This window comes from Thermobia domestica, chromosome 5 (genome assembly GCF_964235325.1).
Source record: "Thermobia domestica chromosome 5, izTheDome1.hap1.1, whole genome shotgun sequence".
Taxonomy (NCBI): Eukaryota; Metazoa; Arthropoda; class Insecta; order Zygentoma; family Lepismatidae; genus Thermobia; species Thermobia domestica.
This window is the reverse complement of record NC_137458.1, coordinates 114,815,104-114,834,385: the sequence shown is the minus strand read 5'-3', so window position 1 is coordinate 114,834,385 and position 19,282 is coordinate 114,815,104. Positions and strand designations below refer to the sequence as shown.

The 19,282-nt window shown below is 35.8% G+C and overlaps 1 protein-coding gene across 1 annotated transcript; it reads right to left on the bottom strand.

Annotated features, from left to right (window-relative positions):
* Nucleotides 1-1,646: 1,646 nt before the first annotated feature.
* Nucleotides 1,647-2,180, bottom strand: LOC145685219 (uncharacterized). The gene has a single exon (XM_081757578.1). The coding sequence runs from the start codon at nucleotides 2,178-2,180 to the stop codon at nucleotides 1,647-1,649; it is 534 nt and encodes a 177-aa protein (XP_081613704.1).
* Nucleotides 2,181-19,282: the final 17,102 nt, after the last annotated feature.

Below are 19,282 nucleotides of genomic sequence, written 5' to 3'. Positions count from 1 at the left end.
GAAAAAAGTGCTCTAAATATGGAATACCTAAACAGCTCTCATGAAATATACCAGAATGATTTACATGCTTCGAATATAGGTATGCTAAGTAAAACAAAGGAAGTTGCCAATACAAATATTTTAATTACATGATATAAAGATGTAAATATTCCGAAGATTGTTTGAAAAATGCAAAACTGTAGTAAATGAGCTGTAAAGTTACAAAAAGAAACATAGAAGCAAAGAAGCAAAATATGCAAGGAGACATTTATATCTTAGAGTTGTAAAGTTAGGTAAAAGAAAAATTATTAGATATGCTGTCTAATATTAGATATGCTGCAAAATGTCCAATGAGAAATCTATGTCTATTCACAGAACTCACAGATATAAACACCTTTGTCATATCCAGCACATTCATTGTGAACCCAGAATTGGCAAATCATACACATCGCCCACTTTTTACCGCCTTTATCTTCAGAAAATTTTGAGCAGAAGAGGCACTCAGCATCTTCTCCTGTCTCTGGTTGATCATTATCGGGAATGTTACTAAACGTTGATGATTGATCATCATATGCGCTAATAGACATAGATGTTTCGGAATCTGAAGTTTCACTTTGGGGACGACTGTCATCACATTTGTTTCGTATTTTCGAGCATTTCTTAGTTAATTTTACCTTTTCTTCTGTTGCATTCTTCTGTTTCTTATCCTTGTTTTTTGCACTGTTCTTCATTTTTAATGGTTTTCCACTACCGACAGCTTTCACAAACTTCTCTAACTGATTTTTGTAAGGTGATGAAGTAATTATGACTGCAGAGGCAGCCCTCTTCTTCACTGCGGGCATTGGTGATATTTGCCTTGGAGTTATACTGCTGCCAGATGATCCACTTGCTGAAGCTTCAATGGCGATTGGACAAGCAGAGATAAAAGAAAGGTTGTCTGAAGTATATGGGAGAGAATTGTTTGAGGGAAAGAGAAATCTAGTGAAGGTTCAAAGAACAGGTACTGATCTATATTGTTGTGCGTGCTTTGCTTGAAGAAAGTCACTATCATTGAAAATGTGGGGATTGAGGGGCCAAATTCCCGTCACTCTAAAACCATTAATGGCATTTGAAGCAGTTTGTGCTTCCACGTACGCTTCTCCAAAGAGTTCTGCTACCTCAAATGCAGAGAGAGGCCGCACACAACCGTCTTCTGTCCTAACAGTTCTCATCCAAATCCTGATCTCTTCACTGTAGTACGTTTTTAAGGAACTCATGAAGGTTCTGCCAAGAGGCTGTAGTTTGTGCGACGAATGTGGAGGAATACAAAATATGGAGACATTATTGCTTCTCTCCAAGTATAAAACTTCTCAATTCCTTGAGTGGGCATAATGGCCATCAAGAATGAGCAACAATACAGATTCTTCAAATGGCCTTGTGTATTTAACAAAATGTCTGAAGCATTCAGTGAAGAGATTACTCTGTATCCACCCAGAAGGATGACACGCTCCAATAGATCCTTCAGGAGCACTGTGTATGAGGTGATTTGACCACTTTTTCCTTGGAAATATTAGCATGGGAGGAACATAAGTACCCGTGGTACTCATACACGTTATTACGGTCACTAAAGAGCCTCGTTTTGCAGAACTAATTGCGCCTACTTGACGTTTTCCTTTGTGTACAAGAACTTAAGGAACTTTTGATTGAACGACAGTCAGGCCTGTCTCATCAATGTTAAATATGCGGTCATCAGAAATGATCTTATTATCAATCTCCGATCGCAAAAGGTCAAAGAAGTGAGTCACTTTTTCTTTACAAAAGCCAACGGTTCGATTGTATGGCGTTTGTGTCGGTTTTCTGAAAGGTTTTCCCTTGTGTCTCTTCATAAACAATTTCAGCCAGGTCTTTCTTGTAAACTCATAGCACTTTGAAAACGAGTGTGTAAGTCCATTTTGTTTGGTCAATTGATATGCCATTATTCGCACATCACTCCGAGTAAGACCAAAAAATCTGTCTTCCATAATTAACAGGTACTGGACCAGTTCCTCTTCCATTTCCGGTGTTAGAATTGGTTTTCTTCCTAGATTCTTCACAACAGCTTCTTCAGGACTCAATTTAGATGTCGCCAAGCGAAAAAGTATTGTCCGAGGTACATTATATATTTTGGCCGCCTTCAAAAATCCTATTTTCTTCTTCCTCACATCGTGAATTGCACTCCTCATTGCGTTGCGGCCCCAAGTCTTCCGCTGTTGATTCATCTGGGAAACGAAACAAAAAGATTGCTTAAGACTCTAAATATGGAATACTATTCCATATTTAAAACCTTATGGTATTCATATTGCAAGCCTCGCCATTTGTTTTCATAACTACAAAAATGGTACTTAGCCTAGGTACAAAATAATCTAACTTGCATAGTCTATAGCTAGAAAACACCAACTTTCCGCGTGATTCACTGTCAATAATTTCAAATTACAATGTGACTAAGAAAATTACTTCTGAAACACTCACCTCCGATAATCAACAATTGCGAACATCCACTCCTTGAAGTATTACGTGCAACAAACTGCTTACTTCACCACAAACTGACCAGAAACGCATGACAGGGTACATAGTCAAGCGTCTCCGGGCACCTTCACGAGAGTGCACTTAGTATGGTTATGGACTGCGATGTAGGCTATTTAGTACACACATTAAATATTATGGTGTTTGGGACTTTGGTTCTAGAGTTATTGCTAATCAAATTTGTGTTTTGTTAATGATATCAAGAAATTTCGCTAAGACGTATTTGATTAAACTCAAATGATCTTGACGAAAGTTGGTAGGATCGTAAATATTGACAAGCTTGGTATGGATGGAAGCTCAGTATAAAATATTATGGTGTACAGACTTTTTGTTCCTCAGTTATTAGCTATCAATGTTGGGTTTGGAATCAGTGAAATCAAGAAATTTCATTAAAGCGCGAAAGATGGAACTCATCCAATTTTTACCAAACTTGGCAAGGTGGTAGATCTCTACGAGCTTAGTAACTATAAAGGTAAACAAGAAAGATCTGTCTTTTTCACCCAACACTTTCAAACATCAATATGTATACTCTGTTCGCTATCCTCTTATACAGTTTCAGAAACTCAAAGGCATGGTTCCTTTCCCCCAAAAAAAACCGCAAGGCAGCACTCAAATAACGTCAACGGACAACTCTCCCGCTGGTAAAACCGATCCATCAATGTTTGTACGACGTTGCCATATGTCTTTTTAAATTGTCAAGAAAGGGATGGTCAGTGACTATTTTTCCTTCTTCCTTTTTTCGGTATTTTTTTTTTTTTTTTTAATTCACAACACACCTTTCTTTTACTTTCCCGTAACCTCAGATAAAGTAAACATTTTCCTGGAAACTAGAGCAATGTAACACAATAAGCATAAACATCCCTCTTGAACACTGATTAAATACTATAGTAATAGAATATAAGCGTCATATAAATAGTAACTATTGACTGTAGAAAACCTAAGGAACGTACTGTAATAGACGCACTCTCGAATTTTGATAAACACTAAAGTCTATTGTATAACATAGGTCGAATACTATTACCAATATAATAATAAATGCGTCTGATATAGTGGTGTTCACGAGTCGACACGAGAAATAGGGTTTCCTTATATAAATTTTGTAAGTCACATCTCGTCTCTCTTCTCGAAGATTTTTTTTTCCTCTAGTTTCGATTATCGAAAAAGATGTCCTCGTCTCGTTTAATTTTGTAAATTCACATACAAAATTTATGACCTGATTTTTTAGATTTTCAAACTATGCTATGCATAAGTGTCGGAAGTCTTACAGAACGGGTTTGTCCGTCCGTTCGTCTGTCGTCAGTTATCACAGCCAAAACAATAGGAGATATCGACATGCGGATTTTGCAATCGATTCAGCACCCCAGAAACAGGTTCTGTCTTCTCCATTAACCCTCTATTCAAACCAGAAGTAATTAAAAATAATCATTTCGGGTTTCAATATTTATCGCCATAGAACAAAAATAGTATATATATATATATATATATATATATATATATATATATATATATATATATATATATATATATATATATATATATAATCACAACCTGCAACACTCTATCGAAACCGGAAGTAGTTCAATCTATAGTATTTCTGGTTTCAATACTGATTTTCATAGAGCAAGAACTGGAAAATATATTGAGAAGCACTTCTTTTGCAATCTATTCAGCGTCCCAAGAATAGATTTTATACCCTCCTTTAATCCTCTATTCAAACTGGAAATGATCCAAATTAACGATTTTTGGTTTCAACATTTCGCCACTGAACAAAACCAGTAAGGAATAGTGATAAATGTTTTATATATATGGACTCAGGAACAGGTTCTTTCTTTGATATTATTCCTCTATTGCATGTAGTAGTTGTAGATGTAGCCGACTACTTCGAAGTTTTAAGTAATGTATTCAGATGGTTTGGAAGTATTACATATTTGGTCTAGGAATTAATTCGTGCGGTTAATACGCACACATTGAAGCTGTAGTACAAACACAAAATACATAAATACCTTAAGAAAAATATTGTCCATCGCTAGCCACCACTTTCGCCCATCTGTCAGGCAATGTACGGATTCCGTGGCGAAAGAAGTCCTCATCCTTGGAAGCGATCCAGTCAGAGACCCATGTTTCGATATCTTCTGAAGAAGTAAACCGCTGTCCAATCAAATCGTTGTTCATGCAATCGAACAAGTGGTAGTCCGAAGGAGCAACGTCTGGTGAATACGGCGGGTGGGGTAAAACTTCCCATCCGACATTTTCTAAATAGGTTTTGACCGGTTTTGCGACATGTGGGCGAGCGTTATCATGTTGAACAATAAGTTTATCATGTCTTTTCTCCCATTCTGGTCGTGTTCTGGCCAGAGCTTGCTTCAAACGCATTAATTGTCGTCGATAACGTTCTCCATTCATAGTTTCACCCGGTTGCAGCAGCTCATAGTACACCACACCTTTCATATCCCACCATATGCACAGCATAACCTTTGCACAGTGAATATCTCGTTTTGGTTGTGATGGACCTGGTTCACCTGGTTTCACCCAGGCCTTTTTTCGTTTAGGGTTCTCGTAATGGATCCACTTCTCATCACCCGTAATAATTCGATGCAGAAACCCCTTTCTGCTCTGTCGTTGAAGCAGCAATTCGCAAATGGTTTTTCGTCTTTCAACGTCTCTGTCTTTCAATTCATGTGGAACCCAATGTGACATCTTTTGAATCATTCCCATGGCTTTCAAGCGTTTGGAGACTGTTGTTTGATCAACGCCTAATGCTGCTGCAAGTTGTTCCTGCGTTTGACACGAATCCTGCTCGAGCAATGCTGTCAATTCTTCGTCTTGAAATTTTTTTGGCTGTCCAGCTCGCTCTTGGTCTGCCAAGCCGAAATCACCACTTCTAAACCGTGCAAACCACTTCTGACACGTTCGCTCAGCTAGAGCATGGTCACCATACACTTCCACCAAAATACGATGACTTTCAGTCGCACTTTTCTGCATGCTAAAGTAATGCAGCAGGACACCCCGCAAAAACACTTTATCAGGCACAAATTGCGCCATGTTCACTTAACTACAAACTGGTGTTGTTGACGCTTTAATCCACTGCCCTATACTACGAACGATACGCGATGACAGGGGTTTGCAACACATGTGTGGATACACGGAACTGTGGGGCGCTCCGTTCGTTGCGCCATCTCTTGTCCACCCGCACGAATTAATTCCTAGACCAAATAGTTTCAACTGTGAAACAACATTTACTTGTCTTAATTTCGTCTAGAAGTTACCAGAATCCTTAAGCGTAACGAGAGGTTCATGAAGGGAGTGATATAACACTTACACCATATTTATCATTGGAGTATATGGCGTAAGACTTGCGTATCTTTATAAAAATTATAAATGTTCTTCACTGTGTTCGTACAATCATTCTATCAACTTATGATTTTATGTTATGATTCATGTATCAATAAAACAAAGTTTGAGAACTAAGATTGAGATAAACTAGAGTTGCCCGCCAGACTCGTGAAATTTATCGTCTCGTCTCGATTCTAGTCTCGAAAATCAGACAAGAATGGTCATTTTTCTAATCTCGTCTCAAATTTAAAAGATATTTCTCATCTCGGGAGCAATACTAGTCTAATACTATATATCCTAACAATAAATTACACTTAATTACCCGTGTAGGAACGACGTAGAATTAAAGCAACACTAGGAAAAACTCTAGGAACTAGTGAAAAAATATAAAATAGAAAAGTTCCAATAGCCTAAGACATACCTGGAAGATCAAAAATAGTCTCCAACAGCATCGACGACCTTCTGTCAACATTCTGGAAAGCCATAGATTCCATCGCGGTAGAACTTCGTGGGCCGTGAAGCGAAGAAGGTATCAAGTGCATTTTGCACCTCTACTAAGGATCTGAACTGGCGTCCTCTAAGCTGATTGTCCAAGGAATGGAACAGGTGATAATCGGACGGTGCAATATCTGGGGAGTATGGCGGATGCAATAGTGTTTCCCATCCAAAGTGTAGAATGGTGTTCCGGGTCATCCTAGCCACGTGGGGCTTAGCGTTGTCCTGTAACAGGAGGAATCCTTTGCGATTCAGAAGTGTTGGCTCCAGAGACTTGAGTTTTTTCTTGAATACGGCTCAACTGCTGACAGTACACAGTTGCATTGATGCTCTGACTAGCTGGTAGCAGTACTTTTTTTCTCAAAATACTATCCAGAAAATTTGGACTTGAACTTAGTAAAATCAAGAAATTTCATTAAAACGCGTTAAACTCATCCGATATTGGCCAAAATTGATATAGTCATAGACTTTAACGAGTCTAGTACGCGTGCGAGCTCAGCACAAAATATTATGATGCACAGACCTTTGGTTTTCGGTTCATGAGGGATATAAATTAGAAATAATAATTCACAAAGGTAAACAGTGTAAAATGTATATATTACAAAATATTTAAAGTAACTATTTACTAATAGTGATTATTAATGTGTTATCGACAATATGGCATTACTGCTGCATCACCGGACCAATTTGAATATCGTAAAAATGGAGCAAAATATACTGCATTAGTACTGTAAAATATACTGTACTGTATACTATAAAATATACTGTAAAATATATCCAACCAAATATAACTAACAGTAAAATATACTGTTAGTTATATTTGGTTGGATTACATTAAGTTACGTTAGATTATGTTATTAGGTGCGCAGTTTTACTATACGGATCCATAGTATAAGTAGTAGTAGTAGGAGGAGTAGGGGTAATAGTAGAAGTAGTAGTAGTAGGAACGGGTTATTGCTACAAGTATTTTAAAAGTTTACTCACCTACATACCTATCGAACTGTTACTATCATTTTTTTTTCTTAGTTGTTGTTACCGGATGTTAAATTTTATAAAACCTGGTATGTACGTCAGATGTCTCCTTTAAAATACACGATTTCTTTCATACATTTTTGAATACTATTCAACTAAGGATTTAGGGGTAGCTTTCTGTCTGCTTTGGAAACGTCGAACTAGAGTACAAATGGTCAGCCATCCTGGCTGAGGCTCTTACTGGAGTTCCTCAGTCTCGCCAGGCGATTGCCGGGATGATACCATCTGTAAGGCCAGGGCCGCTGCCTTTCTACGTCACTGCCCATTCCCTATCTTAGCCTCGAGTTAGTTCTTTAAACGCATATATTTTATTTTTTCATAACTTCATCTATGTCTTTCGTAACAAATGGAGCATGAAAGGTATTGTTTTCGAATTGTCTGGCATAAATAATACTTCTATGTGTAATTAGCAAAACTGCATTTATCTTTGTATAGGAATAACACTACAGGTAAGTGCATTGTCAATATTTTTACAGGTTACATTTCGTCAAATTTGAGGATGGGTAAAGTGGAAGAGAAGGAGATGGAGAGAAAATCAACCAAGTATCGTCAGCAAAAACACTTAGCAGCGGAACGCCAAAGAAAAAGAAGGACAAGAATGACGGTGGAAGAATGGGAAAATAAGAGGAAGAAAGACAGAGAACTGTATCGTAGAAGAAAACGGGAAAACAAAGTAAAATCAATTGATCAGCTAACTCCGAGGGGACAAAGGAAAAAGAGTGGAGAACTGCTAGTAAAAAATACAGACAGAAGCGACGACAGTTGCATAACATAATGAACATCTCACCTCCCCGGTCAGACGAAGAAGTACAGCCTGCATCACATCAATCACAGTAGCGTAACTAGAATTTTTCTCAGGGGGGGCCAATGAAGGGCCCAAGAAAATTTTGAGGGGGCCATCTCCAATAAATGAATTTTTTCATATATATATATATATATATATATATATATATATATATATATATATATATATATATATATATGCGTGTGTGTGTTGTTCAAGGTGAATGTTTTCATCTTTGTTGTTCATAATTTTACTCTTTTACGGTGAAAATGTATGAATGTACTACTTCAAACAACTAGGATACATTGATTACCAATATAAGTAAGTAGTAATTTAATCGCAGCATTTAAAATGTGTATGGCTGGTTGATTTAAGTGGAAGTAGAGAAATACACTTTTACAGATCAAGAAAATAACTTAGAGGGTCATGCCTCTACTTAAAAGAGGATATTTCTATTCTTGTGGGCAGCAGCAAACTTATCAACAACTTCTTCTAGATCTGATTTAGCAATTTTCTTCAATATAAAGTTATTCTAAGTTTTTCAACCTATCATCAGTCATTGAATTGCCTATATGTCTTTAATCTTTTCAAAGATGAGAATGACCTTTCACAAGTAGTACTAGAAACTGATAAAGTCACAGAGATGATATCTATTTTGTAGGTTTCAAGGAACGCGTTTTTGTAGACGCAAAGATCAACGAAATTCACCAAGGAATCAAATTTGTTTTTCTCTCGTCTTCATACAACTTAATTGTGTTTGGGACGATTTTGAGTTTACATTTAAATATTTCCAGATCACTTTCATAATACTGGGCCATATGCTCCACAATGTTGTAATTTAGAAAGTTTTCACCTTTTGGATGTAGAGTGGTGATTGATCTAATGATTTTGCTACATGATCCAAAGCGTTTTTCCGTCTCAGTGATTGTTTTATCAATAGTAGGAAGAAAAATATCTCTTAGTATATTATCTTTAGAAAATTCGTTTTCTGTCTCCAATGAAGGAAGAGATTTATCCAAAATGAATTTGTGATATTTCGATGGCAAATGTCTAGTTCATTTCCACGAGGAACCCCTATATTCTATCTGTTTCCGGCTCTGGAATTTCAGGACCATTTTCTTTGCATATCCACAAATATTCTTGATAAATTTGTTCGAATGTTGTTCCTTGAGAGTCATATCCTCCAGACCACATTTTCGACAGCGTTGGAACTAGTGAATCTACAAGAATCAAACCTTCCGACATGTCTGCATCTACTTAAACTAAGGCGAAGCTCAAAGTTACAACATGGCAGCAGTCATATTAAATTTTACCCGAAAACATTCCATCTCGTATAGATCACATTTATTTCCCGGATGGAGTAATGGAAATAAATAAATATCACAAGTTCCAGATTTGGTTTAATACCGCATAATAATATAAATGGTTGTTTGGTAGATAAACTGTATTATTATTATTAGTAGTAGTAGTAAAATGTGATGTACGAGGACAAAAGTGCTTACGAGACAAACGTCGCACAAAAACAGGAACTGAACTCTAACAGGACAGTGATTTTCCGTTCCACCCCACTTTAAATTATAAGCCTTGCTCTTGAAGCTTAAGTTTCACTTTAAAGTAAACTGCCAATAATTATCATGTATTCTTAATATTTCAGAAAAATGTCAAAATTTCACGCTCTAAAAAATGGTAGCCTAATCAGTGACGAAACTAAACATTTGGTGCCCAAGGCAAATTTTGCGATTAGTACCCCTTTCATCTATGTACTACCATGAGCAAAATAAATGACGCGTCTCTTTATTTTGAAGTTTTTTTGAAAATATCTCCGTTTTCTTTATATGTTCGAAATTTCGGAAGGTTTCCCCAGCAGGACAGGTTAATAACAAACCCGTTTTTAATATTTGTGTTAGATATTAGCTTAAAATAAAGAAATTAGAAGCAAAAAACATTAAATCGACAGAAATCTCGAGAATTACCAACTCTGCTAAAGTGGGAAATTTTCAAGAACACGAGGGAATTCTGCATTTCAACACGAAGCAGCGACATCTATGTCATTGAGAGAAATGTGGATTAAATCTACAAACTAAACTTTTAACGAATATTTCTAGTATGTCTTATTATATGCATTATCTGCAAACTCCAAATATATGAATATATGCTAAGTATTAACATAAAGATAGAGCAAATAGTGGAAATTATCTATGGAAAAGGACGAATTGGTAGGGCGATCGTAATGAAATACCGTCTTTACCGGAACAGGCTCAGTTCACGTAAAAAAACAAATAGCTCAGTTAGTTAAAGCAATGAGTCTGTATGCTGAAGGTAGCGGGTTCGATCCCATGGAAGTGCCGTTGTCATTTTTATCTCTACACTACGGTTATTTTATTTATTTTTTTATGTGGGAAAGAATTAAATTGTAACGTATGTGTAAAATTCATGACGATACCAAAAAAAGAAAAAATGCCGTTGTCGCACTTGCATTAGCGTCCCTAATTTTGTTTGCAAACAGTTTCGTAATTATTTCCCCTGTGCTCACTGTTCACCATATGCTCGCTGGCGCATAAGGAATGTTTCCCAGTAAATGTTAATTCTAATTTGGATAATTTTATAAAGTTTTACAATATTTCTCACTAGATACTCTTCTATCTACGTGTTTGGATATTTTGATAACAGATGTCCCTATTAAATGTTTAATTTTCCCTAGATGTTTAATTACGGAAAAGTTTTACAATGTATTTGTATTGAATTGAAATTGTTTTGAATTTACTACATAAGGTAAGTAGACCGAAGGAGGAGAACTCAAGTAATTGATATTCTACGTAAAAGCAACCTATTGTAGAATGATGATGCTTCTTACCTTCAGCACATAATCTTTACGTTAGAGAGTCAGACAGAGAAAAATCCTGGTTTTTCCTCCTCTATGACCACCCATCTTAAACCTCTACATATCATTGTTCGTCTCACAAAATTTCGGTGCTCCAAAAACATTCAAATAATAATAATAATAATAATAATAATAATAATAATAATAATAATAATAATAATAATAATAATAATAATAATAATAATAATAATAATAATCCTGAATATGCCATCCTTACATAATGTAAGGATATCTTAGTTTCCTAGTTTAAATCTTAAATATCTTAGTTTAAAATGCTTTCTTTAGTACTTATTTAAGCAACCATGTAGGAGGGGGTACGACTTTTTATTTTGCCCCTCTCATTTCAGTACCCTTCCAACAGAAAGTAATTTTTGATAAGCAGGACAGACAAAATGAATAAGAAATATATTTACAGCATCCTCTCCCCTTTCATGATTGGAATATCACGTAATATTTTTTATTCTACGAAAGATGGCCCTGTGCGGTTAGGGGTAGGTAACTAAAAAAATACCTAATATATAGCGCCCCTTGATTGTAATATTACCGCTTCTTTATTTGTACGAGGGAGCCCCTACACAATCAAGGGTGACAAAAAGAATAGGAAGAGTGTCTATTGATTCCAGTGGTGGATCCAGCACGAACTCCTGGGGGAGGGAAGTTGAAGTGAAACATTCTTTTGATGATGTGAAGCTGTCACAAATTACCACTTAACTAAACTAAACAATAGTGGGGGGAACCGGAACCCAGTCAGTTTAAATTGATGTAAAAGTTTAATTTTTGGCTTCATATTAAAAGTTGTGGTTTCAAATGAGAATTTCAGTCCAAGTGGTCAATCATCAAATCTCGTGGGGCTCTTCAGTGTAGGCTAATACGGCCCCCTTATGAGAAAAGGCAAAATTATTAACATGTTTATAACTTTCGAATTTTTCGTCTATTTTAAAGAAATATTTTGCTTCGTATTAAAGTGTTGGTTCCAAATGACAAATTCAGTCCGAGTGGACAATGATCAAATCTCCGGGGGGGGGGGGCTCTTCAGTATAGGGGGCTACGGCTCCCTTATAAGAAAAGGCAAAAATATGAAAATGCTTATAACTTCCGAATTTTCCGTCTATTTTAAAGAAATTATTGGCTTCATATTAAAGCCTTGGCTTCAAATGACAATTTCAGTCCGTGTGGACAATGATCAAATCTCGGAGGGCTCTTCGGTGTAGGGGTTTCGGCTTCTTTATGGGACAAGATTCACGTAGTTGATATTGCAAAATTGTTTTGTATATATAAGTGGAAACTTGCACCATTTGGTTAATTTTACCTCTTATGTTTTGCAGATTCATATTCCAAGCAATAGTTACTTCGCAGAGCTAAAAGAAGGCACTTACTAGTTTCATTAAAATGAAATGTCTTTTATGAGAAGTTCTCATGGAGCCGACGAACGAATAGGCATCCAAACGTTGGTTAAGTCGAACGGTTGAAACCCGTTGAGCTCGCTACAATTATTATTATTATTATTATTATTATTATTATTATTATTATTATTATTATTAATAATAATAATAATAATAATAATAATAATAATAATAATAGAGCATTCACCTTTGGTGCATGGGGTCCGTGGCTCGATTCCACTTCGCGCCAAGTGAAATTTGAGGTGGACAAATACCGTGTGCATGGGTATGTGTTTTCTTGAGATTTTCCATTTTCCTCCCACTTTCTTCATTTCACCATTTCATTCATCATCATTCTCCCTTAGCGTAGGTGCACAATCGACCAACGTTAAACTAGATATTGCAATTTCAATAATAATAATAATAAAAATTAATTCAACTGAAAGGACTGTAATTTATGTGGACAGCAATTATCATAAATATGCAACCATTATAAAAATAATGCTTTGAGTAGAAAGATAATCCTTTCCAAGTGTTAACGAATGCGCACAAGATAAGACATGTCTCGAGAAAGAGACAAGACGCGCTTTGTGACATCCAAGATAATACGAGGCAAATGTTTTGGACACGAGATAGCTTGTAAAATGTCTCGTCTTGTCTGGAATGTCTCGAAAACAAAAGTCTAAGTTTTAATATTATCTTTCAAGATCTATTCTCTCAGAAGTAGTTCTCTGCCTTAAAATTAATAACGACATTTGTGATTTAAAAAAAGATAAACAATGCCTAAAGTTAATAGTTAACTTTTCGAAAAGAAGCTTCATTAAGGGTGAACCTGAAAGATGTCCACAAACTTCGGGAGGTGATTCGTGACATCAAAAGGAGACAAATGGTCCTCTTGCAGTTTTCGAATTCAGCTTCGTTGTCGAGATACAGGGTTGCCAACTGGTCGTGTTTGAGAAACTCACTGAGAATAAATTCAAGTCCAAGAATAAACTACTACTCATATATTTTTCAGGTCAATTGACTTATACCATGTTGTAAGGTCAAATATTTATTTATGAAGTGTGTACAAAATTCGCCAGGGTCTTTTCTGAGAAAATCGTCGAGAAAAAGTCACCTCCAAGAATAAACTACCCCTTGTAAATTTTTCTAAGAGAAATATCTGATACTGCAATATAGGGTTGTTAATTAAATATTGATTAATGAAAAATAAACAAAATTGTTAAAACCATTTTTGAGAAAATAGCGTTTTTCGATTTTCGGCTGTTTGTAAACCACACTTATTTTAGGTGGTAGGAAAAAATGGAAAAGCTCCTGTAAGAATACTAAGTAAACCCTAAGTTTAAAATTTGGTGTAGATAAGTTGAACGGTATGGCCTCTAGGCGAGTGCATATAAAAGTGTGCCGAACGGACGGACCGGAAGGACGGGTGTCGAAAAGTCACATTTTCGGTATGTAGACGCCATGAAACATGTAAATCCGTTGAAATCTGAATTTGATATTATTTTCACAATCACTATATTTTCTTCTCTCTTTTGTCGCTCGAAAAAGAAAAGCCTAAGTTTACCACAAAAAGCTAGGGAGTTTCTCAAAAAATATTCAATTACAGGGCCACTGCACTAAACTTTTTCAATTCAATTTCTTAACTGTGTTAGGCCGCAGTTGTTACTGAAGTGTGTATTTGGATAATACGAATAAAGTTATCGTATTATTCAAATACATCGAATGTCAGATTATCGAATAAAAAACTTCGATTGAAGAAAATCCACACTACAAAACTAACTCACACTTTGAGCACATTTTCATTAGACATATAATAGACCAATTAATGCAATCATTGTTTATGAAATATGAAAAAAATCAAATGAGTCACTTTGGGAAAGTCGTTCAAAAAGAACACGTCAAGAGTAACCTACCTCTTGTGAATTGTTTCGAACAATGAGTTAAGATATACTTTTGGTTATTAATGAAATATTTATTTGCGAAATTTGAACAAACTCGCCTGTCGTTCGAGAAAATTGTCGGGGAAATAACCTTGACCCCAAAAATAAACTATCCGTTGTAATTGTTTTTCATAGAAATGACTTATACTAAAATATAGGGTTATTAATGAAATACTTATTTATGAATTATAAATAAAATTGTCCGAGTAATTTTTGAGAAAATCGTGAGGGAAAAATAACTCCCGGAATAAACTATCTCTTGAGGATTCTTTCAGGGTAAGCGAGTTATTCCATATTACTAGGTTTTTAATGAAATATTTATTTCTGAGTACGAACAAAATTGCTTGACTCATTTTTGAGAAAACCGTGGAGGAAAAACACCCTCAAGAGTAAACTACCCCTCGCATATTTTTTCAGGACAAATGAGTTTTGCCATATTGTTCGGTTATTAACGAAATATTTATTTTTGAAATATGAATAAACTCTTTTGAGTCGTTTTTGAGAAAATCGCCCAGACAACACTCCACCAAGAATAAACTACCCCTCGCATTTTTTTAGGACAAACGAGTTATGCCATATTGATAAGTTATTAATGAAATCTTTATTTATGAAATATGAACGAAAACATTTGAGTCTATTTTGAGAAAATCACTGAGAAAAAACTCACCCCCTTAGTATAAACTACCCCTTGTAGATTTTTCTCAGATAAATGCCTTATACCACAAAATAGGGTTGCTAATTAAATATTGATTTATAAAAAAAGAAAGAAAACAAGATCGTTAGAGCCAGTTATGAGAAAATATCTTTTTTCTATTTTCATCGTACAGGAAACTACCCTTGTTTTGGGAGTAGGAGGGAAATAAAAAAAACTATAGGAAATACTATGAAAATCTTAAACTAAAATTTGGTGCAGATAAGTTGAACGGTATGGCCTCTAGGCGAGTGCACAGAAAAGTGTAGCGAACGGACGGACGAACAGATAGACATGTATCGAAAAATAACTTTTTCGGTGTTAGGGGCTATAATACGTGTAAATTCGTTGAAATCTCAAATTTGATTTTTTTTCCGAACACCATACTTTCTTCTCTCATTTGTCACTTCAAAGTAAAAGGAACTCAGAACTACAGATAAAAGACACCTACTTTTACACATAGGCATTATTTATTGATTTAAAACTGTTTTAGTTTGTGTCATTTCACTTCCAATTGAAAGGTTTTACAATGATTAACGGCATACCAATGACGAGACGGAAGTTTTCAGGAAGTAAATGCATTCAGAAGTCTAGATTGCATTACAACTATCAGTCTGTTTTTATTTCTGCAATTGTTAACAGCTGTAATTTCGTCCAAACGCTACATGAAATAATTTTTGGTTGACGTCATTGTGTTACTATTTTAGTATTGTTCTCTTCAGACTTGGTTGAAGTTTTGACTTAACGGTTATACATTTTTTTCTTATTTCATCGTTACACATAAGAATAAAATGTTGTGGTGACTGGATAGATTCGAACCTACGAACATTGAGTTTTTATTCTTCAAACAATTTACCAATGGACCAAGCTTTGTCCTCACGTTAACGTACGGTTACAGGGTTTATTACGATTTAAATAAAATGGCTGGCTGTTAGAGTTTCCTGCCCAAATATTTCGATAAAAAATTTTCATTGCTTCGTACATTGTTTAGATACACATTTTAGGAGAGTGAATTTTGGTGTATATAATAATTTCATGCCAGATAAAAGCTGGATAAGTTTTAATAACATGTTTCATATGTAGTTCTCAATAATAGACTTGTTCGGGATGACGTTCCAAGGTTTAGCATTGACTAGCAGTTTTTGCTATTAATATCCCTTCTAGCAATATTGGCAGTAGACAAAAGTTAGCCCGTGTTAAAGCTTTTTGCTCCTAATTTAGTTATTTTACTTTATTATTTAACGAATATATTGAAAATTGTCAGAGACACGTATGCAGTAATTTATTTCGGGAAGGGTCCGACTTCAATATTAGGATAAATTATAATAAAATTTTAAAAGATAATCCCCAAAATTAGGCTAAATTTACAGAAAAGTTGGGTTTCAGAGGGGGTCCGGACCCCCTAGACCCACCCCTAAATGCGTTCTTGTTTGTCAGTAACATTTCCTCATTTTGAAACCCTCAAAAACTTCGGATAGACTATATAAAGGAAAACGAGTTATTTTCGATGAAATATCACTTCAAGGAGACGCGTCAGTTTTATTGCACAGTGTGGTATCCCACGTTCACAAGGGCAAGAATTCATTAATTTTGATTCTCTGTCATTGTGCTCTATCGAAAGGTTAGGTTTGTAACATATTACTCCTACGAACAAGCATGACTGGCAGATAGGAATACTGAACACAACTCCAGAGAAATGAATGCTGGAACTTACGTTTATAGCTACGCTTTGGTGATTTGCCCTCAAGGTCAATCGAGTGGTAATTCAGTTCCGTCTCTGTTCTTAAGCCATGTTCGTATTACTTCGAACAGTTTTGATAATGAAAAGCATGCCTCTTAATATAACAGACTTCTTTCGCGTAAGAAATCGAAACTCAGTTGGTCAGAGCAACTAGTCTGTAAGAATTAGGTTGTTAGTTAGTTAGGAGCCCAGTACGAGTAAGGGTTTTTATTACTATTGTTTTTATCTTTTTTATGTGAGGAAAAATCAAATTGTGACATCGCGATGTGTATTTGATTAGGTAGCTTTGTCTTACCTAAACTTTAAACATCAGTAACCGTCGAAATTATTTCACTAACCGATCACTTACTGAACATTTCAAACACGTCAAACCAGTGGCATAACATGAAGGTTAACCTCTCCTCTGCAGTCCTTAGTTATGCGTCCGTACTTTCAAGGGCGGACTAAGGGCCGGCCGACTGCCCGGGGTGCCAGAGAAAGAGGGGCACCAAAACGAGCCTCAAAAAGTAAATTTTACAATGTGCTTTCTACTGACGTTTTTGGTTTATATTCTTGTAAAGTAGTGGCAATTATATGATCTTTTTACATTTCACTATGGAAGAAGAGAGTTTCATAGTACTAAGGGGGCTGTATCGAAAAATTGAGAGATGGCATGTAGAATAAAGAGTGCCGGGAATTAAGTATTGTTTGTTTGTTTGCTTGAGTTTAGCGTTCCACGGTTATGCCTTAATGGGCAAGGGAGATGTGGATACTAATTATAGTGGAATCCGAACCACTTTTATCGTTCAACAGTAATCCACCGGGAATTGGACCCGGTACAGAGGGCAGGCGTGCTAGCCACTAGACCAGAGGGGGTGGAGTTGGTATTGTTTATAGCGGGCCATATTCTTTGTGAAGTTTTCCTAGGTAATGGATTTCTTTTTGAAAATGGGTTTAAAACAGGGGCGTCATTTAGGGAGGGCAGGGAGGGGCATTTGCCCCCCCTGAGTTTGAGATGTATATAGATTTTATCATTAGAATAGTAGTAAATCAGTGAAAAACGCGAAATTTTACTTATATCAAGAGGTCTTGCCCCCCCCCCCAAAGCAAAATCTGAAATGACGCTCCTGGTTTAAACTATTAAAAACACTATGATAAAATGTAAAATATAGGCTACTACTAGGGGAAGGGCACCAAAAAGTCACTTGGCCCGTGTGAAAATTTGGCCTGCTCCGCCCCGGCGTACTTTCTGTATATTTTTTGGCCTTGCAGCTTGTGCGGTCCCCACGCCACATTGTTGCGGGGGCGCTATTTACGCCTAGCTTTCGAACGTAATTCAATAACTGTTTAAGAAATTCTACCATCAGCGTGGAAACGGGAATATATTTTTCTAATAGTCCCATAGAACTTTCACTCAGAACGCCAGATGCAATTTTTCAGAGTGGGCTCTGGCTCATATTCAGGAATAATAATAATAATAATAATATTAAATATGAATGTCTTTGGAGAGCCGAAATTATGTGACACGAATCATTATAGATAGAGCTTTAAGATGAGTGGTCATAGGGGAGGAAAAACAGGATTTTTCTCTCTCTGACTCTCTAACGTTAAGATTATGTGCTGAAGGTAAGAAGCATCATCATTCTACAATAGGTTGCTTTTACGTAGAATATCTATTACTTGAGCTCTCCTCCTTCGGGCAATTTTGCTTATGTAGTAAATTCAAAACAATTTCAATTTAAGACAAATATTTATAGAGAAAATTAAACATTTAATAGGGAAATCTGTTATCAAAATATCCAAACTTTTTTTTTTTTTTTGGTATCGTCATGAGTTTTACACATATGTTACATTTTGATTCTTTCCCAAATAAAAAATAAATAAAATAACCTTAGTGATAAAAATGACAACAGTACTTCCACGGGATTCGAACCGTCTACCCTCGGTATACAAACTCGTTGCTTTATCTAACTGAGCTATTTGCTTTCTTACGTAAGCTGAACCTGTTCTACAGTAAAGACGATTTTTCATTACGATTGGGCTAACAATTCGTCTTTTTCCATAGGTAATTTCCACTATTTGCACTATCTATACGTTAATACTTAGCATAGATTCATATATTTGGAGTTCGCTGATAATGCATATAATAAGACATACTAGAAATATTTCGTTAAAATTTTCGTTTGTAGATCTAATCCACGCTTCTCTCAATGACATAGATGTCGCTGCTTCGTGTTGAACTGCAGAATTCCCTCGCGTTCTTGAAAATTTCCCACTTTAGCAGAGTTGGTAATTCTCGAGATTTCTGTCGATTTAATGTTTTTTGCTTCTAATTTCTTTATTTTAAGCTAATATCTAACACAAATATTAAAAACGGGTTTGTTATTAACCTGTCCTGCTGGGGAAACCTTCCGAAATTTCGAACATATAAAGAAAACGGAGATATTTTCAAAAAACTTCAAAATAAAGAGACGCGTCATTTATTTTGCTCATAGTAGTAC